At 36.8% G+C, this 19691-nt stretch overlaps 6 protein-coding genes across 6 annotated transcripts; all 6 read right to left on the bottom strand.

Moving 5' to 3' along the window:
- Positions 1-6963: 6963 nt before the first annotated feature.
- Positions 6964-8980, bottom strand: GCK72_015258 (uncharacterized protein; the record flags this gene model as incomplete). Its single annotated transcript, XM_053730735.1, has 4 exons — positions 6964-7058; positions 7114-7165; positions 7209-7719; positions 8685-8980. 4 exons carry the CDS (start codon positions 8978-8980, stop codon positions 6964-6966), a joined length of 954 nt encoding a protein of 317 aa, XP_053585507.1.
- Positions 8981-10058: 1078 nt separating this feature from the next.
- Positions 10059-11719, bottom strand: GCK72_015257 (uncharacterized protein; the record flags this gene model as incomplete). The annotated part of the gene is made up of 4 exons (XM_053730734.1): positions 10059-11171; positions 11235-11463; positions 11509-11618; positions 11663-11719. 4 exons carry the CDS (start codon positions 11717-11719, stop codon positions 10059-10061), a joined length of 1509 nt encoding a protein of 502 aa, XP_053585506.1.
- An 883-nt stretch (positions 11720-12602) lies between these two features.
- GCK72_015256 (uncharacterized protein) lies at positions 12603-14065 on the bottom strand (the record flags this gene model as incomplete). Its single annotated transcript, XM_053730733.1, has 4 exons — positions 12603-12692; positions 13026-13797; positions 13846-13955; positions 14009-14065. The coding sequence occupies 4 exons, from the start codon at positions 14063-14065 to the stop codon at positions 12603-12605; spliced, it is 1029 nt and encodes a 342-aa protein (XP_053585505.1).
- A 1669-nt stretch (positions 14066-15734) lies between these two features.
- GCK72_015255 (uncharacterized protein) lies at positions 15735-16070 on the bottom strand (the record flags this gene model as incomplete). The annotated part of the gene is made up of 2 exons (XM_003087890.2): positions 15735-15866; positions 15915-16070. 2 exons carry the CDS (start codon positions 16068-16070, stop codon positions 15735-15737), a joined length of 288 nt encoding a protein of 95 aa, XP_003087938.1.
- Positions 16071-16336: 266 nt separating this feature from the next.
- GCK72_015254 (uncharacterized protein) lies at positions 16337-16665 on the bottom strand (the record flags this gene model as incomplete). Its single annotated transcript, XM_053730732.1, has 3 exons — positions 16337-16460; positions 16510-16564; positions 16614-16665. 3 exons carry the CDS (start codon positions 16663-16665, stop codon positions 16337-16339), a joined length of 231 nt encoding a protein of 76 aa, XP_053585504.1.
- A 106-nt stretch (positions 16666-16771) lies between these two features.
- On the bottom strand, positions 16772-19460 carry GCK72_015253 (uncharacterized protein; the record flags this gene model as incomplete). Its single annotated transcript, XM_003093487.2, has 7 exons — positions 16772-16931; positions 16978-17331; positions 18384-18467; positions 18518-18684; positions 18732-18905; positions 18951-19229; positions 19275-19460. 7 exons carry the CDS (start codon positions 19458-19460, stop codon positions 16772-16774), a joined length of 1404 nt encoding a protein of 467 aa, XP_003093535.2.
- Between the last annotated feature and the right edge of the window lie 231 nt (positions 19461-19691).

The following is a 19691-nucleotide window of genomic DNA, read 5'->3' as shown; positions in this document are numbered from 1 at the left end:
TTGATAAACTTTTGAAACAGAAGTATTTGTTACATACTTGTCACGAGCCGGGACTATTTCCAAATTTTCAACAGCCAGGCCCGGGTGAAGCGACCTTTTCCCGAAAAACAAGTTTTTTCAGCAGTGATTTTTGAATAAACAGTTTTTGGGGCATTTTGAACTATAATTTGAGTAAATTGACGAATATGAGTAGTTCTACAGTTAATTTTGCGGTGAAAAGTTATTGAAAATTATTTTTGAAGTGTTAAAGTTTAAAAAAATTCCACCCTGTACCGACCGGGCCGGCCCGTCAAATGGCAAGTATGGTTTTGTTATAATCAATCAAAACTTACATTAATCACCTATTTCAAAAAAAATGTTTCAAAAAATATTGAATCCCAAAGTTTTATCTCATATGCACAATGATTTCAATATGCTGATTGTCGATAAATGTTTTGATGGAACAGTAAGTTTTGAGTTACTGTTTCTGAGAAGTAAGAAAATGATATGCTTTTATCACAATTTTCATGATTATCCTGTAATAGACATTTCCTATGCCTGTAAATGCTACTGATTTTGAAAGTTGTGTACTGTCGAAAAAATAAAGTTTCGACAAGGATTTTCAAAAAAATTTTCGCGGGCTGGAACACGCAAGCGCATGAAGTTGTGGGCGGAGCTTAAAGTGCAAGAGGCGCGCTTCTTAATTTGGAAAAAAACAACTGGAATTAGAACCGCGCCGCTTAATTAAGCTTGCAGTTTAAGCTCCGCCCACAGCTTCATGCGCTTGCGTGTTCCAGCCCGCGAAAATTTTTTAGAAAATCCTTGTCGAAACTTTATTTTTTCGACAGTATGGTGTCTCCGGGACGTTTCAAAACTACAAGTTTGCCAACTTTCGACATTGATTGCGAAAGAAGACAAGGTACTAAAATTCGTACGTTAGTAGTTCAAAAATTAAAAACCGTGGAAAAATATCGTGTATCTCAACGAAGTGAAACAGTAGTTTCTTACCTCACCTCGAAACAGAATTCTCACTTTTTGGAACGGAAGACAACAAGTTTGACACCGAGAAAAGTATTGAATGAAGGGTAAAAACGTCAGAAAAAAGAAGAATATGTGAAAGAAATCTTATGAATCAAAAGGAATAGAATAGGGGCACCAAAAATCAGAAAATATTGAAACAAAAAAACTGAGAAATTTCTGGTGAGAAAAAGAGGAAAAAGGGGGAGGGGAAGGCAATGAATGAGTTCCATTGGGAGCATTTTTGAGACAAAAAGAGGAGATTTTCAACTTTTGACTTTTTTTAGGGGGGAGAATTTGGTAGAACATTTTATTGAGGGTGGATGGGGGGAGACAAGTTTTTTGAGGAATTTTTGATGAGAAGTAAATGGAAAATGGAACAGGAAGTGGGTGGATGTCTGGGAACAATGAGACATAGTTGTTTTATTTGTTTCAAAATTTTTTATTAGCGCACACGGCCGGGATTTTACTACTCGTGGCCTAGAAAAATCAGTGACTTCGGCCACCGTGACCTTAAGCATTGCAAACTTTCGGAGCAAAAAATCGGTGTTTTTGATCATTGTTCCGGAATTTTTTTAATGCTGAGTTGTTGAAAATCGATGAAACATCACAGAAAACCGGAAAGTTTTGAAAATAATTACAGATTGCACCGTATGTAGCCAAAAACACAAATTGTGTAAAAGTTGCTCAATTTCAGGCTCAGAATAGTTGTTGGAAAAGCGAGAGTAATTCAGAAACGTCGCCAGTCACGTCCGATTCGTAAAAATATGCTAAAACTCTCGGATTTGATTTCTCACGTTTCGAGAAAACGGAAAATCTTCGAAAAACTCGAAAAAACACACTTCAAACTTAAATTTCTCGAAGATGCTCTCCTCAAAATTTTTAAAAATTTACCAGAACGTGCACAGCCACGTGCTCTACAATATTTCATGTTCAAAAATGGGGGTTCATGAACTCAATTTCGAGATATAAGACAAAAACATGCAAAAAATGGGCCAAAAACAGCTAAAAATGACTTTTCTCGAAGATGCTCTCCTCGAATTTTGAAAAAATTTGCCAAAAGTTCCGCCTTTGCGTTCTTGACGTTTTGACATGTTCAAAAGTAGAGGTTCATGACTTCGTTTTCGAGAAAAATTGAAAAATGTCGAAAATTGGCTCCAAATCCTTCATAATTTCGTCGTTTTGTGACTAAAAAAATTCGGAGCAGGATAGAAAGATAAACCAGACGCAATTTGACGTTTTCTGTAAAAAATATAATATTCGCTAATGTTATTTTTCAAAGAAAATGGCCGATTTTGAAACTTAGAGGAGTTTTTGCCCAGAATGTGAATTGAGTTGGTCAGACATCGAAATTTCGCATTTCCTCACGTCGATAAAGCCTTCTTCTATCTTCTGGTACATTTTTTCGCTTTTTTAAATACATTTATTATTTTTCTGCGTCAAATTTCCGAAAAACTCGCCAGAAAATCTGAATTTTTCATGCGATTACGGTACGCAGTCTGCAAACACCGTGACGCAATCTATGCAGACAAATTTCGCTGCTTACTGCGTAACTCGTCGCACTATTTTCTAGGCCACGAGTAGTAAAATCCCGGCCGTGCGCAGCACGTGTATTACAACTGCGCTCCACCGAAATGTCCTTGAGAAATGTCTCTTTTTCTCTGAGTCTCTCAATTTCTCACAAACTTTTCTTCGGTTACGGTAGAGAGCGGTTGTAAGAAGCGTGCTGTGCTAATAGTCCTCTATGGAGGGCCTCTTTTCCGATCCTTTCGAGCTGGATTTTCGCGGAAAATTTTCAAAAAGACCACAGTTTTTCATAAATTTCGCTACAAAAAAGGTAAATCGAAAATGAAATTTAACTGCGGCGCCAAAGAGTGCCCGGCATGTTGCTAAAGTAGGAGGAGCCGGGACATCCCACTTTCTCCGTGCCGCAAAAATATGTTTTATCGAGAATATAATTACCTTTACGATGAATTTCTTCTTAACAATAAATTTTTGAAACAGCGAATCATTTTTTCGAAAAAAAAATGCTGTTTCAAGACTATTTATTTTTGTACTGTAAAGTAATTGGCTACTCTTTTATTCCTAACATATCGGTTTAAAAAACTCTTCTGATTGCTGTTTCAAGAACGTTAGATTATATATTTTGAAAATTTGATATTAGTAAGTACCAGAATGAAAAAATCCGCATCATTGTAAGTAAATTGCCTTCAAAATTATTTTCAATCAGTTTTAGACCATCAAAATTACAGAAATAAATGTTACTGTTTCATCAAAATTATAAGCTTACCTCGGATTAATCCATAAACATCTGAATTTCAAGAAAATAGAGCAGGGCGTGTCTCAGCTCCTCACACCTTTTGCAACTTGCCGCACACTTTTTTGCGCCGCATAGGAATTTTCGCAAAAAAACCATGAGCACAGCACGTTAAGCCCCTCCCACAGATGTCCAGGCTTCTAGTCACGTAAAAAACTTTGTAAATGAAAATAAAGTTTCAATGAAATCACAAAGTGAATTTCTGAATGTTTTAGAATAGTAGAAATGACTAGAAATTTAAACATATGCAGAGAGATCTGTATGAAGTTTAATAATCATGCATTGAGTAACTAACTAATTCGGAAAAAATTAAAAACAAAAAAAAACAAATTAATTTTTGAAGCAGTATAAATTTTCGGTTTCAGTTTTTTCTCAACATTCTTATCGAACTCTACGCAAAAAATAACATAACATACAACGAGAAAGGGTTGATTGAATATATAATCTGAACTGGAGGACCCACAAATAGCCCACGGTTCAAATTTTCGGAAAAATAGTCTGTATTGTTAGCTAGAGGTGTTCAAAGAGTGAGTTCCTCCTCTAGCTTTTTGATTACTAACGCACTATGAAACAATGAGAAAATTTATAAGAGTACCACACTTGTGCAACATATTATCGAAATAAAAAATGTCGGAACTTTTTTGTCGCGACTATACCAATCATCTTTCGAAATCGCAACAATGTAAAGTTTTTGTTGTGAAACAGTAACTTTTAATTCGAATTGTAAACTGTCAACTATTGATTATCAGTTCTGATGAGTATTCTGTGGAACAGTAATGGAAATCCATCAACACATTGAACATTTACAGGTTAGGAGGACATTTCATTTTATCTGTTTTCTTTTTAATTTCATAGCAATGACTGACAACGATCTATTTGCACGTTCCGTATTTATTTTGGGTGAGTGAAGTTGACTTGTTTTCAGAATTCATAGAAAGCTGTGAACACCGATTACGGGATCATCATTAAAACTATGAAACAGATGAAGTTGTTATATTGAAACAGTAAGTTTCAAATGAAACACAACTAATCATCAACTTTTTTTTTTCATTCGGAAGATTTTTTTCGATTCCAGTGAAACAGTAAATCAAAACTCTATTACAATGTTGTATCTTACTTCTGGTCAGAACTGACAAATAACTGCCAACAAAAACGTCAAAACAGATTACTGCCCAGTGAAACAGTAAAAAATCAATATAAGTGTCCTCTCTTGATCACTCTTGATCGAATCCACTTATCATACTGTAAACTAACAACATTCCCTGAAAAAATGAGAAAAAGTGGTGAATATTGATTACTAGAATTCTAAAAGAATAGCTTATTTTTGCAAGACGAAAACATCACACAAAGTCTAAATGAGATTTAATTATCACTTTGAAACAGTAAATTTTTAGTTCGAAAGGATATCATTAGGAAAGCATAAAAACCACTTACGCTACTACTAACTGTTTGTTATCCGTTTTAACGAATAGTCTGTGAAACACTGGATACTTTTTTCAAAGATGATAACTGTTTGAATAAAAAAGTTGACTGAATTGGAATTCGTTGCTCCCTATCTTGAGATTATCGAGTAGTTCAGTTTCAGAAAATCGAAGTAACATGTGTTCTCAATATTGCTAACCATTTCAATGATTCGACAATTGACCCTAATCATAAGATAGAAAGTTATCATTTTTTGCTGAAACAGCGAGAAAAAGTAGTTAGTTCATGACTTTCAGAAATCGATCAGAATTGTGTATCTATGATTTGCAAAATCCAAGCGTGATTCAAAATCTGAATGAGATGAAGTTTCTGTTTTGAAACAGTAGATCTTTTTTGGTAGAATCGGATAGGAAAACAAGAGAATCAAATATTTTGATGTGAACAGTTCGTTTTCAATTCTGTTTCAGATCAGTGTTCCGTGAAACGGTAAAAACGTTACTGTTTCAAGAAATATTTTTAAAAACTGGAGATTATCTGCGATTGATTCATCAACATCGACTTGCTCAGTTTTCCATACACGTGCTCATCTAAACAGTAAAACTAGTTCAGAAATAATAAAATGATGTGAGAACCATATTATCGCGAAACGGAAGCATCATTAAAACACGAAAGAGATGAAATTTTAATTTTGAAACAGTAGAGAAATTTTGTAAAAACCGGAAAAATGTGGTGAATGCAAAAGTGGCGAAGCTACCAAAAAAAATAAACTTCAAAAAATCTACTGTTTCACTTAAAACCGAATGTTATCTACAAATGGTCTGGTGCACTGTCCCGGAAATATGCGTTCACTTTGGAATCATCTGTTATCGGTTTTCTTGTCAAGGGGTGTTCTTTTCAGACCTGCGAAGCTCAAAAACATGAGATTTAATCTTTTTCAACTACGAGTCCTGCGCACGCTTGGTATCACCACTCAAAATCAGAAAAAAGATAAAGTTTTCGTATTGAAACTGTAACATTTTATAATTATTTTGTTAGAAGGGCATGAATTGGAGAACGTTGCTGCATTGCCATGAGTGAGAAACTTGCTATCAGTTCTGAGAAACCGTTAAATTTTTATTTGAAAAAATGTTCTGTTTTACGTGAAACCTTGAAAAAAAACTGGATTTCATCCATCGACGATCGGATTCTGTTCGCCGTTATCCTGTATATTCCAAACGAAATTCCGCAGACGATTGGCCTGTTGTTATCATTGTCCAATATACTGTTCCAGGTGAAACAGTAAAAAAGTACAAACATTTCAAGAAATCAGTCCAGAAGTATATCCAAAGCTGTTGAAAAAAGGCGGTTTCCTCAACTCTAACGTCATAAAAAAAGGAAAAACCAATTAGAAAACAAGAACAAAACATGGATAAAAGTGCTAAAAATGGAAGGAAGGGAGAAATGAGTTTTGATCTTTTAGAATCTTTCATGAAAACTTTTTTCTAATTCAAAAAGTAATTTATTTACAATCATCATAATAAGAATAGAAATAAGTGAGTAATAATTAGCAATACAATCATTTTTATTTGATGGGACAACCAGTATTACCATGACACACTTTCAAAGTTGGACGATTTCAACTGAAATACAACCTATTGACCGGTACTGTATAACTTGAGATCGATACTAAGAAAAACGAATAGCACAGCTTAAAAAAAAAGGATTTTTGTAAACCTAGACATCCGTTTTTAAATTCTGCTTACGAGAACTCTGAGCAGGTGAAATTCGAGGTCAAATTTTCAGAAAACTAAAAGTACATTTTCCCGTTTTGAGACTAAACTAGGTTAAACTATTGCTACATATTAACATTAGGACTTCTTGAAACTTATTCAATAAAATGATAAGCTGGATGGGTTTTTATTATATTCGACAAAGAAACTCAGTACAAGTTTGTTCCAGATTACTAAGACTTCCATCCAGCCGTTTCTACGTTCTCAAAAAATTGAACACCGCATTTGTTCCTATCTTTTGTCAAATGGCAGGTCTGGTTATGCTATTATTGTGATACAAATTTCAGCTGGAAAATGGATAGAGTATTTAGGTTTCAACACAAAAAACCTAACTTTCCATCGAATTTCTGTATCTTTCTTCAGCGCGCTACGAAAAAATATTGGGCAATGTGAATGAGTTTTTAAAAATAGACATTAGAAATCAATTCCAAACGACAAACTTGAAAAGCATGTGTATAGCTAAAACCGAAGCTCTCTTTCCATCACTTTTTCTGATGACATCATAACAGAATGAACCACTAAAACTGTAAGGTTTGCAACGATGTCCGAATAGTCTGAAAAAATGTGTATTAAAACCCATTTACAAAAATCATTCATTGGTCGACTCACTTTTTATCAAATTGAAAGTATTGTGGTCGATTTGCTGGATTGAATCTTTCAACTGCAAACCCATCAAATATTTGATCTAGATTCATCCCTCTTACAGTAGGTCTTATATTTTGAGCAAGAACTGCCTCCAAATTTTGAAATTCTTCACCGTTTATCCATTTTTTGATGATTGCATTAAGTTCCGTCTCCACGAGAACAGACTCAAATAAACATATGTTTCGGCCAGTAAAATTTGAGAGCACGCGCATTCCAAAGTGTCCAGCATTCGATAAACGAAGATTTTTAACGCTGAGTATTCTTGAAATATCGTCTAATTCTCCATTGATTGATGACTCAATCTTTAAAACTTCCAGATTCGGATGCTTAGTCAGAAACAATTCCAAATTCTTGACTTCCAGTGTTTGCCCGGTGATGTAAGCTTTGTTCACATCTTCAACGAACAACATTCTCTCGGAAAGTCTGTTAACATTCATTACCAGATAACTTGGTTCTGTTAAACGGAACAATGCTTTGAAATAGTGGTACAATCCCGCCATGAATGTTTCTTCAGTCTGTTTGATTTGTATCACACAGGCTCCTTTGTAAGGTTTGATAGCTGCACAAACACTGAAAAAAGAAAAAAATCTCAAAAACTGAACCGCCCGCCCTCTGGACCCTCTCCTCATCGGTTTTGGTCGAGAGTCGGAGACTTTCTGGTTCAATTCTTTTCCTATTGTAATTTCTTCATTTTTCTTTCGGATTGGTGCTGTCACTCAATCAATGATAACACAAAAAACAGGTAAACTTCATAAAAGCAAGAAAAAATAACCAAAATATTTAACAAATGTCGTTTTGTTTTCGCTCAAAATTACATTATTACCTTTTTGATTTTCTCACAGGGTCTGAGGGTGAGTACAGAAATGCAACGCGCCCCACTAGACTTGGAGGCAAATTCAAATTCAAATTATTTCGACTCGCTTTTCGTTGTGGCATTTTGAACCGCCTACGCAGGCTCCAAGGGTACCATGACTCAGAGGGTACCATGACTCAGAAGGTACTATACTTTTAAGGTACAACGAGTAAGTTGCTCTTAGGGTACAACAGATTGTTGACTCAAAGGGTACAACGAAATTTTTGATCACAACTGAACTTTGTAAAGTTTCCTTATTCAAAATGTCTGTTGTTCCACAGAATAATAGTCCCACTGTGGAACGTTGATCCAAAATTTATATATTTCATAAAAGTAATAATCGAGCTTGGTTATTTAAAAGATATTATCTGACTGGCTCAAGCACAAGCCACCAGGTCATGTTACGTTTCAAACTAACTTATCCGTTCTGGCTGATTTTTTGATATGTTTTTTTTCTGGGTATTATAAGAACTTTAGGATCAAAATGTTTTTAGAAATGAAATGCCAGTTTTATTTTGTCAATTCTATTTTTTAAAAATGATAAAAATGTTTAAATAACACATTTGTTTTGAATCTCGCGCTAAAATTTTAGCTGATTTCAGCAGAGCGCAGTTGATTTTAGTACTCAATACCAGACCCCGTGCTATGCTCAAACCACTCAGACTAGTCCCATAAGACTTACCTCTCAAAATCTCCGTATTTAACTTTATCAGCAGATTTAATCCGTTCTTCTAAATATTCCAATACTCTAATAATTGTTTTGGTTACCTCTTTCCCTTCTCCTAGTCTAATTCCTATCTTTTGCTCCGTTTCTTTTACTGTGAAATAGACTTGTGGAATTTCGATTCTTGCACGAACCGCACAATTTTTGGTTCGTTTCGAACACAAAGACATCATAAAAACCTCGACAAACTCCATATGTTTTAGAACGTTTTCTTGGACCAGAGATGGAAAACTCATGAATTTTAGAGGAGGCATTCTGAAAGAAATAAAAATTCAATAAAGACGGGGGAAAGGATTAATGGAGCAACAATCGGATAGTCGTTCATTGATTCTCATGGGTAATAATTGCCAAACACCTGCGTTGCGTGTCTGCGTAGCGTCCCTTTATTGACAGAAAAAGTGGGAAATTGTCTAGGTTTTTTTCTTTGCCTCATCTGCCATAGCCCGAATTTTTCTACTCGTGGCCTAAAAAAGTCAGTGACTTCGGCCACCAAAACCATAAGCATGGCATGACCTCTTGCGGCGAAAATTTTCCGCGAAAAATTACTGTAGGATGTGTTGTGCGTCTCGAACTCTCGCACGTTGCTGTAACACCGTTTTTGGAAGGACACTTTGAAGACGTTAAAATCAAGGAAAATTGAAATTAGAAGAATAAAAGTTTATCAACGAGATGAATGAAAAACTGAACTATTTTTTTAATAGAAAAAATCTGCAAAATTTCCACCGGAGGCTCGTGAGACGTAGATCAATCAGATTCGCGATTTTGAGTGCTTCAGAGGCATCCTGAAGTTAAATACTTCAAGTCTTGTATTCTATATACTGATGTCTAAAATCCTTTGATAACACGAAAATATCATGTTTCTCCTTGTTCAAGCTATATAAATCACGGAGTTTATGAATTTTTTTGTCACATTTTACGGCTTTAGCCACTGAAAAACGAAAAAATCATCTTGCGGTTTGTAGAGAATTTGATCTTAATCATTTTCCATTTCAAAACGTCAAAAATTGTCCACAAATACCGATCTGTTTATTGAAACAAATCTCATAGTCAGTATTACATTGGAAAATGTGGTTTCTTTTTAGGGTTTTTGATAAATTTCTCAGAAACGACAACCTAAATCAAAAATCCGTTTTTTTTGCGAAGCTATCATTCGACATTTAATGTTAAGAACTGACTGAACGTTCGCATTTTTTTCGCAGACACGTAGAGACTGTAGGGGTAGACTCGAATGAGAAACATAAATTACAAAGACACAATCATCTATTTGACAAGTTTCTTTATTTACAATCATCACAAAGTGAAACCAAAATAAGTGAGTAATAGTTAGTACAATTATTTCATCAATTTCTCAACGCATTTGGTCAATTTCTCCATTTGAGCAGTCAGTTCGTCGATTCGACCCGAATTCATTTTCTTTTCTTCCTCCATTTTCAGTTTGTAGTGATTATCGACCATTTTGAATGCCTCTCGATCAGAAACAATCATATTTCGAATCGACGCTTTCAACTCTTCATTCTCTCGCTCCTTTTCCTTCAATCTCTTCTCCAAATCATCAATTTTCGCATCTTTCGCCAGCGATTCATCTGAAGTCTTCTGATCTTCGGAATGCATTTCCAGACGATCATCCTTCAGTTTCTGTTGTTCTCGAATAAAAATATGTTGATCTCGTTCCCATTCGAGGTCCAGAATATAGCTGTCCTTTTTTCTAATCTCCTCTCTCAACTCCGAATTCTCAGCTGCCAGATGCGATGAATCCTTCATCATCTTCTCGAGTTCCTCGATTTTTTCATCTTTCTTCTGAATTTCGAGTTTCAATGCCTTCAATTCTTCGACTTCTTTTTCTTTTCTCTTCTGGTATCGTTGATAAGAATCATCGTATCCAATATCTTTCAACAATTTCTTCAACTCAAGACTTTCACTATGAAAGGGCTTCGTCAGCTTTGAATGCACTTTCTTCTTCGTTTGAACCTTGGCAATAGCATTTTTGTGAGACGGATGCTGAATCGGATCATCAGGTTTCGAGTCTTCTTTCAGAACCTTTTCCTTATTTCCATTCGATTTCAGGCACTTCGGAAGTTTCGAGACCTTTCTATCAACTTCCTCCTTGTTTTGACTCAGTTTCCGAAGTTTTGAAACAGAAGCTTGAATAGAATCCGCAGATTTGGAAGAGGTTGTTGGTTCAGAGAGACGTTGCGAAGGCAAAAGTCTTGCAGAATGATGATTCTTCGGAACACTCGCAACAGGAACTTCGTTGTTCTTCTTATCGATAAAATCCTGATACCTGTTCAGTGGCTCCCGAATATATTCTGCCCAGTCTATCTTTTTCTTTTCAGTTCCAACTTTTGTTTGGTTGTCATGGCTTTCATCGGTTGATTTTATGTTGTTAATCCAATGTTGAACTAATTCCGATATTGGTTCGTCGTTGGTCATATCTTCGTTTGGAATCTGAAAACATGAATTTGGGGATTTTAACAAAATTTGAATAAATGCAAATGGGGACACTCTCACCTTCGTCTGATCCTTATCACTTGAACTCGATGAAGGCAGATTCTGCTTATTCTCCAAATCTTTTGAATCCATATGATTCACACAATCCAGAATCATCGAAAGTTTCGAAACGGTCATTTCATTGTGAGGCTTCCCAGTTTTCCTGATTTCCTCATTGATTTTTTCATTGATTTGCCGACAAACGTCTTCCAAATCAGCGCCAAGCTTTCCTCTGAGATCACCGACGAACCTTTAAAAATTTCTTTCAATAATGCACTTTTCTCCGAAAACTCACTCTTGATAAGTCGCTGGCATCACGTATTCTTCCTCTGTCGTTTTGACTTTATTGACCCAATGCAGAGCATTACCATGGTTTTTGAAGTTGTCATATACAATTTCTAACAACTGAAAAGAGATTTTATTGAAAAAATAAGAAGAAAAACGCCTACTTTGGGCAGAGGCGTCTCTTTGAGCATCCATGTTAGCTGATGTTGATCTTCAAACATTTCGGATCTGGAATAATTAAGTGAAGAAATATTAGGGAGTGGTGCATTGATGAGACAGAAAAAATAGACGAATATTTTTAGGATTAAAACGAATAAATCGGTTCAATACGGAGGAGTCGACAATTTGGAAGCAACAAAGCTTGAATATGGAATGAAAGAGTGATTTTTTGGGTTTCAAGACGTTACGAACTTCAAATATTCGAAAAAAAAAACAAAAATTGCCGCCGCATTGCAAAAATTTGCCGCCACTACAGTAAAAATGCTGAAAAAACACGATCGTGGTGAGATATCGCTGCTGGAAAAATGTGTGCGCCTTTAAAGTTCCGTGTGTGGATTTACGGGAGACGGTAAAATTTTTAGAAGTTTTTAGAAACTTTTCACGAAAAAGCCGGCGTTTTTGTCAGAAATAACCTGCTAAAACTGCAAAAGTAAAGTGAAAAAGACACTACAGGTGTTAGAGAAAACCGAATAATAACGGATCATTTCAAAAACGAAGAGACGACTCATTCGCGAGTTTCGAAACGCCTTGAAACACAGAAAAAAGCGAAAAATGAAAGAGAAAAACAACAAATTTATTGCAAACAAATGAAAATAAGCGGATAACCGCGTAGATCGAATCGAGACATGTAACCGGTGAGTCTAGAAAATTTTAAATGGTTTTACTGACAGCTTTCCGCTAACTTTTTGATGAGTTTCTGTACAAATTTGCCACGGAAAGAAGTTTCGCGGTAAAATTTAATGAAAAAAAAAATAGAAAGTTGCAAACATCGGCGGCCATTAGCATAGATTATCAACACAAAGACACAATCATCAATTTGACAAGTTTCTTTATTTACAATCATCACAAAGTGAAACCAAAATAAGTGAGTAATAGTTAGTACAATTATTTCATCAATTTCTCAACGCATTTGGTCAATTTCTCCATTTGAGCAGTCAGTTCGTCGATTCGATCCGAATTCATTTTCTTTTCTTCCTCCATTTTCAGTTTGTAGTGATGCTGCGTCCAAAGTAACTTTTCTGCGGAAAATCCGCGCGGAAAAGGTGTCCAAAGTAGCCATTTCTTTTCCGCGTTTTCCTCTGCGCCTTTAAGCTAATCGCGGCGAGACCAGCGCATTTTTTAAGAGGGAAAGTTAAATTTTCGAAATTAAAATTTTTTTTTGAATTCCCTCCAAAAAAGTGAGCTGGTCTCACCGCGATTAGCTTAAAGGCGCAGAGGAAAACGCGGAAAAGAAATGGCTACTTTGGACACCTTTTCCGCGCGGATTTTCCGCGGAAAAGTTACTTTGGACGCAGCATGATTATCGACCATTTTGAAAGCCTCTCGATCGGAAACAATCATATTTCGAATCGACGCTTTCAACTCTTCATTCTCTCGCTCCTTTTCCTTCAATCTCTTCTCCAAATCATCAATTTTCTCATCTTTCGCCAGCGATTCATCTAAAATCTTCTGACACTTCTCGGACTCCTCAAGTTCTTCCCTCAGCTTCCGAAGCTCCTCTAATCCATCCATGCCCTCCTTTTCTCTCGCCAGACATCTATAAGCCTCATCATATCCAATTCCCTTCGGCATCTTCTTTTTCTTTTCAGTAACCTCTTTCCTGATTCGACCGCCCGTCTTCTTTTGATTCATCTCCCTCAGAATTCTGTCATTTTCTTCACCAAATCGTTTCAATCTTTCAAGAATTTCGGCACGTGTCTGACCCGTTGGATTTTTCGGATGCTCGAGAAAATACGGATTATTGAGTCTGAGATTCTGAGCAGTCGTCTTGTACGGACGACGCGAATCGTCGGACTTCAGAAGTTCTTCGCCAGTTTCGTCGCCACTGAATTCTGATTCTGGAAGTTTCGTAGCAGGAAAATGAAGCATCTTAACATCAATTTTCGGGTAGCAGTTGTCAGTATCGGTATGAATCCAATCGTGAACTTCTTTCGGCAGTTTTATCGGAGAATTTTCAGAATTTTCAGCGAGAATCTCTCCTTTTCTTTCAGTTTCGAAATTCATACACATTTGGTTGTAGAGTTGATGCCTAATATCTCTAAAGCCGATATGGAGATGTTTATGGACGTCTTCGAGGAATCTGAAAAAATAATTCAATGAGAAATGTAAATTTTCAGTCGAAACGCACTCGTTGTAAGTATCCGCCACTTTGTAGTCCTTATCTGTTGATCTCAATGGAATATACCATAGTCGGAGTGCATTTTTGAACAATTCGAATTCACTGAATGCTCTGGGAGTCTGAAAATAAGAGAAATGATACTTTGAAATAATAAAATAGAGAGATTTCTTACTTTTTGAGGACTCGTCTCGTTGGAACTTGATGACGATGGATTTGGGAGATGAGACATTTCGAATCTGGAAAATTTAGAAGATAAATAGGGACCGAAGAGAGAGGAAAAGCGGAGAAAAAAGTCAAAAATAGTCCTAAACTCAACATTTTCTCAAATTTTGGAGGCTAATTGACTAATTTCATCATCTTGAGCACATTTCAGAAACTTTTCTTACATTTACGGTGAAAACTGATTAAAGGAGGACTGAAGTCATATTTTTTTATTTCAGATTCTGATACTTCAGAAAATTCTGAACAACTTTCATCATTGGAGCATGTGCTAAAAATCGCTCTAAACGCCCTAAATTCCCGTTTTCCCGGCTCAAAAGGAGCCTGGGTGGAAGAGTTTTCCCACGCGAATTTTTGCCTCCGTGTAGTCCTCTCGGACAAAATTATTTCTTTTTATTTCTCGATTTCTCGTTTTCTTGCTTTTTTCAACAAAATGTTGTGTTTTTCTTCTTTTTTAACGATATAAATTGAAAAAAAACACAAAATTTTGTTGAAAAAAGCAAGAAAACGAGAAATCGAGAAATAAAAAGACATAATTTTGTCCGAGAGGACTACACGGGGGCGAAAATTCGCGTGGGAAAACTCTTCCACCCAGGCTCCTTTTGAGCCGGGAAAACGGGAATTTAGGGCGTTTAGAGCGATTTTTAGCACATGCTCCAATGATGAAAGTTGTTCAGAATTTTCTGAAGTATCAGAATCTGAAATAAAAAAATATGACTTCAGTCCTCCTTTAACCGAAAAGTTTAGGGCCTGATAAAGAGAAGCGAGAGCTCAAAATTCGAGGAAATCTGATAAAAAATTATGAAGCAATACAACATTTAATGACAATTAACGTGTCTGTTCGAAAAACTTTATTAATTTGTAAAAGAACGCTCATTTACGCCTTTCAACTCTGAAAATCAGTGTTTCGCTCGAGTTAAAACAGCAAAAAATGAAAAATAAGGCGAAAAATGAAGAAACAGAGAGAAAGTGAAGAATAATGATAATCTGAACTTCAAAAATTCAGAAAACCCCGGGAAGATCAAAGAACAAATTTTATTAAAACAGTTGGTGGGTCTGAAAATTTTTTCCCGATGCTTTTGTTCATCTTTTTAGCAAAAAAGATCTCAAAATGAATAGTTTCGAGTACTAAAATATGTAAAAACTTGAAATGCCTGAAGGCACAACAAAAACAATGATATTCTTCATGCGGGTCAGAGTTTATTTATATAGAACACACGAATAAGTCTGTAACTTTGATTTGAGGATGGGGGGAGAAAGAGACACGGTGCCAAATAAAAGAAAACCTCGCTTAATTTTAGTATTAGAAGAAAAAGATATGAATAAAAATTAGATTGTTGGGGAGGGAAAGAAAGAGAATTGAATGTACCATTTTACAAATGTTTCAGTGGAAAGTGGGATAAGTGAAATTGTGGGCGGAGCTTCATCACCTCCAGAAGTCAAATTTGATTTGAAATGAACACAATGATACGAAAAGAATCGGAAGTAAAATGAAGAATTAGAGAGAAAGAGACGGAAAATAACATTTTACATTTGGGAGTTGTTTTGTGTATAAAGTTTTGGATAAATGGATAGACAATTAGACGATGATGAAGAAGGAGAAGTCGTTTTGATTCGAGAGATCCCATTTTTTGAGAAACACATAAGGGAGGGGGGCACAGTGCCCGAGTGAGAGCACACTAGCGAACTCCAACAGGATTTCCACCACCACGCACTCCCGTCTTCGATGTTGTTGCTTTTTCGAGAGCTCTGCGGAAGAGAAGAACGTGACGCTCTGGTCCGTGAATCATGTAGTGAATCCATCCTGGAGACTGAAAAAGAAAAGTTAGGATTGTTGTAATCTATTGAGAATTACATACCTGCTGAATTCCGAGACTTCTCCACTCAGTCTCCGACATGAGTCGATTTTTTGGAATCAATTTGGCAATATCCTTGGTGACGTGAACATGTCGATACTCGTACTCATCGTCCTCGTATTTGTTTGAATAGTAGAAATCGTTCGATCCGGTTGTCATTCTGTCGATGACCGTGGGCGGTAGGAGTTCGAGGAAGGGTGGCTCTGAAAAATGAAGAAATTTATTGACATGAACACAGTGGACAAGAATACAAAACGAAAAAAGAGAGACGGCAAACGGTAAAAAAATGGGAGAGTAAATGAGAGGTGAACGGGGACAATATGGCAATGTAAAGACAAGGAATACGCGCGCGCACACGGTAGACGTGCTCGATCGATGAGCACACCGAAACGACGTCAACAACGGTACGATCAGATAGTGAATAGCTAGTGATGTTTCGCCTTCAAATAATCGATAACTCTGCTCGAATTCAGGTCACAACGAATTTCGGCAAACTCGTCTTTGTGCATTGGAATTTGGGCGTGATGGGTGGAACCAGAATATGAATATCTGGAAGTACGAAGCTTCGATATGGGTTGACCAGTGAGAAAATTCTTACTCCACATTCAAATATGTCGTCTTTTCACCGTTTTGGAGATGATTATCAGCGGCAACTGAAATTACGATGATTAGAATCATTGCAAACGTGATTCCATAACTTACGAATGAAACTGTAACCGGTGATTGTGAGAGGAGATGAAGATTGGGATGACATATTCAAAAACTGTAAAGAAAACAAAAAAGAGATCTACGCGAAGAAGAGGATTGAAGAAAACGAAGAAATGGTACACGAACAGAAATAGAGGATAAGAAATATTGATTCATTTGTTGAATTTCGCCAGAAGAGAGACATCGACTGTGTCCGGGACTCGATCAAGTCGAACAATCCGCATATCATCTCCAGATGCAACCATGAATCGGCCACATGGTGAGAAATCGACTTGTCGGATGGTATTTTGGCAGATAGTGAGAGAGAAGTTACTGAAAATTTTGAACGTTTCAGATGAAATTAGTGGTGACAGCATACATTTTCGGACGATCACGGTATTTTAAATCGATGAAATTGACGATTCCACGAGTACAACCACAAACCAACCAACGTCTCCTCGGATCGATAGCGAACTTGGTGAACCATACTTCACCGTTATCATTCGTAACGCTCATAATTTTTGTTGTGCACGTTTCTGGTTCCTTCATGGGAATTGCGTCTTCATTTCTCGGAACACCAGCGCCGAAACGGAAAATGTTCACAGTCGGCTGCTCACCGCAATCTTTGGAGACAATCACATCCGAGCCAGGAAGAAATCGAACACAATCCACGTAGTTGGTGTGCAAATCAGAGCAAACGGCAATTGGAGTGTAGATGTGATAGACTTTATCACTGAAATTAAAAAAAATTGTTATCGTTTAGATTAAAAATATTCAATTCAATCTTCAAAAATTCCAGGAATACGAGGACAAAAACCGTTTTTTGAAATTTCAGTCAAAAAATTGTCCTAGTCCCAAATCCCTCACAAGGGAACCTTTTAAGTGGTCCTTAACGCCAGCAAAAACGACCTATACAGGGTGAAAGAGGATGTTTGAAAACCTATAAATCAACTTTCAAAAGTTGTTTCCGTGACCTGTAAGTGTCTGAAATCTCGACCTGAAAATATACCATTTTTACCATTGATTTGGTGAATCTCCTACCACGTTTGTGAAGACTACGGCGGCAGTATAAAAACGTGTTCGAATGGCGCAGGTGGTTAGCGCCTAGTAGGAGAAAACTTTTGCGCTGGTTCGACCCCTGCACTATCTTTTCTTTTTTTTTGTTTTTGTTTTTTTTTTCCATTTTTTTTTCAATATTTTTTGGAAGCTATCATAAATTATAAATTTCCACCTGGAGGCACTTCCATCTGTCGGCCGGCAGATCTTTCTTATAATCATTGTTTGAATGGATTCCGAAGGGAATCACGTTGATGGTGATACAAAAAACTTGTATGATAGCTTCCAAAAAACATTTATATAAAAGGAAAATAACAAAAAAAAGAAAATATGGTGCAGGGGTCGAACCAGCGCAAAAGTTTTCTCCTACTAGGCGCTAACCACCTGCGCCATTCGAACACGTTTTTATACTGCCGCCGTAGTCTTCACAAACGTGGTAGGAGATACACCAAATCAATGGTAAAAATGGTCTATTTTCAGGTCGAGATTTCAGACACTTACAGGTCACGTAAGCAACTTTTGAAAGTTGATTTATAGGTTTTCAAACATCCTCTTTCACCCTGTATAGGTCGTTTTTGCTGGCGTTAAGGACCACTTAAAAGGTTCCCTTGTCAGTTAGAAGTAATCTAAACAGAATCAGCTGTGCAAAGATGTAGATTCAGTACTGGCAACTACTTAATTATTCATTCTCAAGCTAAATTTTTTCGAGAAAATTTCTTAAAAACGTACACAGCATAATCGAGAGACTCCATGACTTGTTTCACCTTTCCCGTGTCATCGGGGCACATTTTTCTAGGAGGTACCGGCTTTATCCTGAAAACACTGAAAAATGGTGAATCTGTTCCGAAAATTCGTTTGCATACTGTGGAGGTTTAGTCACTTGTGGACCGAAAATGTTCCGTTTTCCTTTTGCCAGCTCATCGCATGTATATTTCAAATGACTTTTGACTATAAAAGTTGACAGATCCCATTTCATGACTTGATGATCCATTCCACCCGTCACGAGATATTCACCGGTATAATGCCAGTCCTGAATAACGGTATTTAGTTATTTTAGATTATTTCAAGCTCTTTTACCACAGAAAGAACCATGGAAGGGTGACTAGCGAGTCCGCCGATACAGATGAGGCATTGCGAGTTTCGAATATGAAGAACACGAATCGATTGATCGGATGAAGCACATGCAATCAAATCGGAATTCGTTGGACATGTTCTGATTTCGTTGATGTCACCACCAAAGCTTTGAAGACGCTGAAATTAAACTGATGGAATTTTTAATGCAAAAAATACAATTACATTATCGAGCTGTCTTGTGGCAAAGTCGACGACGTAAATAAATCCGAGAACACCACCACAGATGATTTTATACGGATCGCCGCCGTTTTTATGATCAAACGTATCAAAAGCCCAAGCAACACAGTAGAGAATCTCCTTTCGGTCATCCACTGGTAGTTCTTCGGATGTGGGATCATCCGGTTTGCGGTGCGATTTCTTTTCATCAGGGCTATTCGGGAAATGAATTCCCCAAACATGCTCCAAATTGTTCACTTCCTTGACGACTCGGTAGCATTGAACCTGAAACCGTGAAAAATGAATTCAGAAACACAAAAAATCGCTTACGTATTCTCCACCGACAACAGCGAAATGTTGCTCGGCTTCTGGAGCAGCATACGGGTTGAAAACGGCTCCGAGAAGTTCGCCTTTTTGATATTGTTGAACACTTGCAGTATTCGTGAATGCTCGAGATGAAAAATCACCTTGACTGCCTTCAGTATTTTGAAGGTTTAGTTCTTTGAATCTTCTCATGTGTTCCATTTTTAATGGTAGCGCGTTTGGCGGGGGGTTAACAATAGATTTAGGAGTAAAATGGGGGTGAGTGGGGGTGAAAAGTGATTAAAATCGATAAATTATATAATTTGTGAGTGAAAAATGAATAAAATGGGAGAAATCTGCAATTTTTCAGCCGAAATCGACGAAAAACAATCGAAAAAAAGGCGCTCGCGCGTTTTTGTCATTCAAATTTCACTGAGAAACGAC

The sequence above is a fragment of the Caenorhabditis remanei genome, chromosome IV (genome assembly GCF_010183535.1).
Source record: "Caenorhabditis remanei strain PX506 chromosome IV, whole genome shotgun sequence".
In the NCBI taxonomy this organism is placed as follows: domain Eukaryota; kingdom Metazoa; phylum Nematoda; class Chromadorea; order Rhabditida; family Rhabditidae; genus Caenorhabditis; species Caenorhabditis remanei.
The sequence above is the reverse complement of the archived record's forward strand: the minus strand, read 5'-3'. Positions and strand labels throughout refer to the sequence as shown.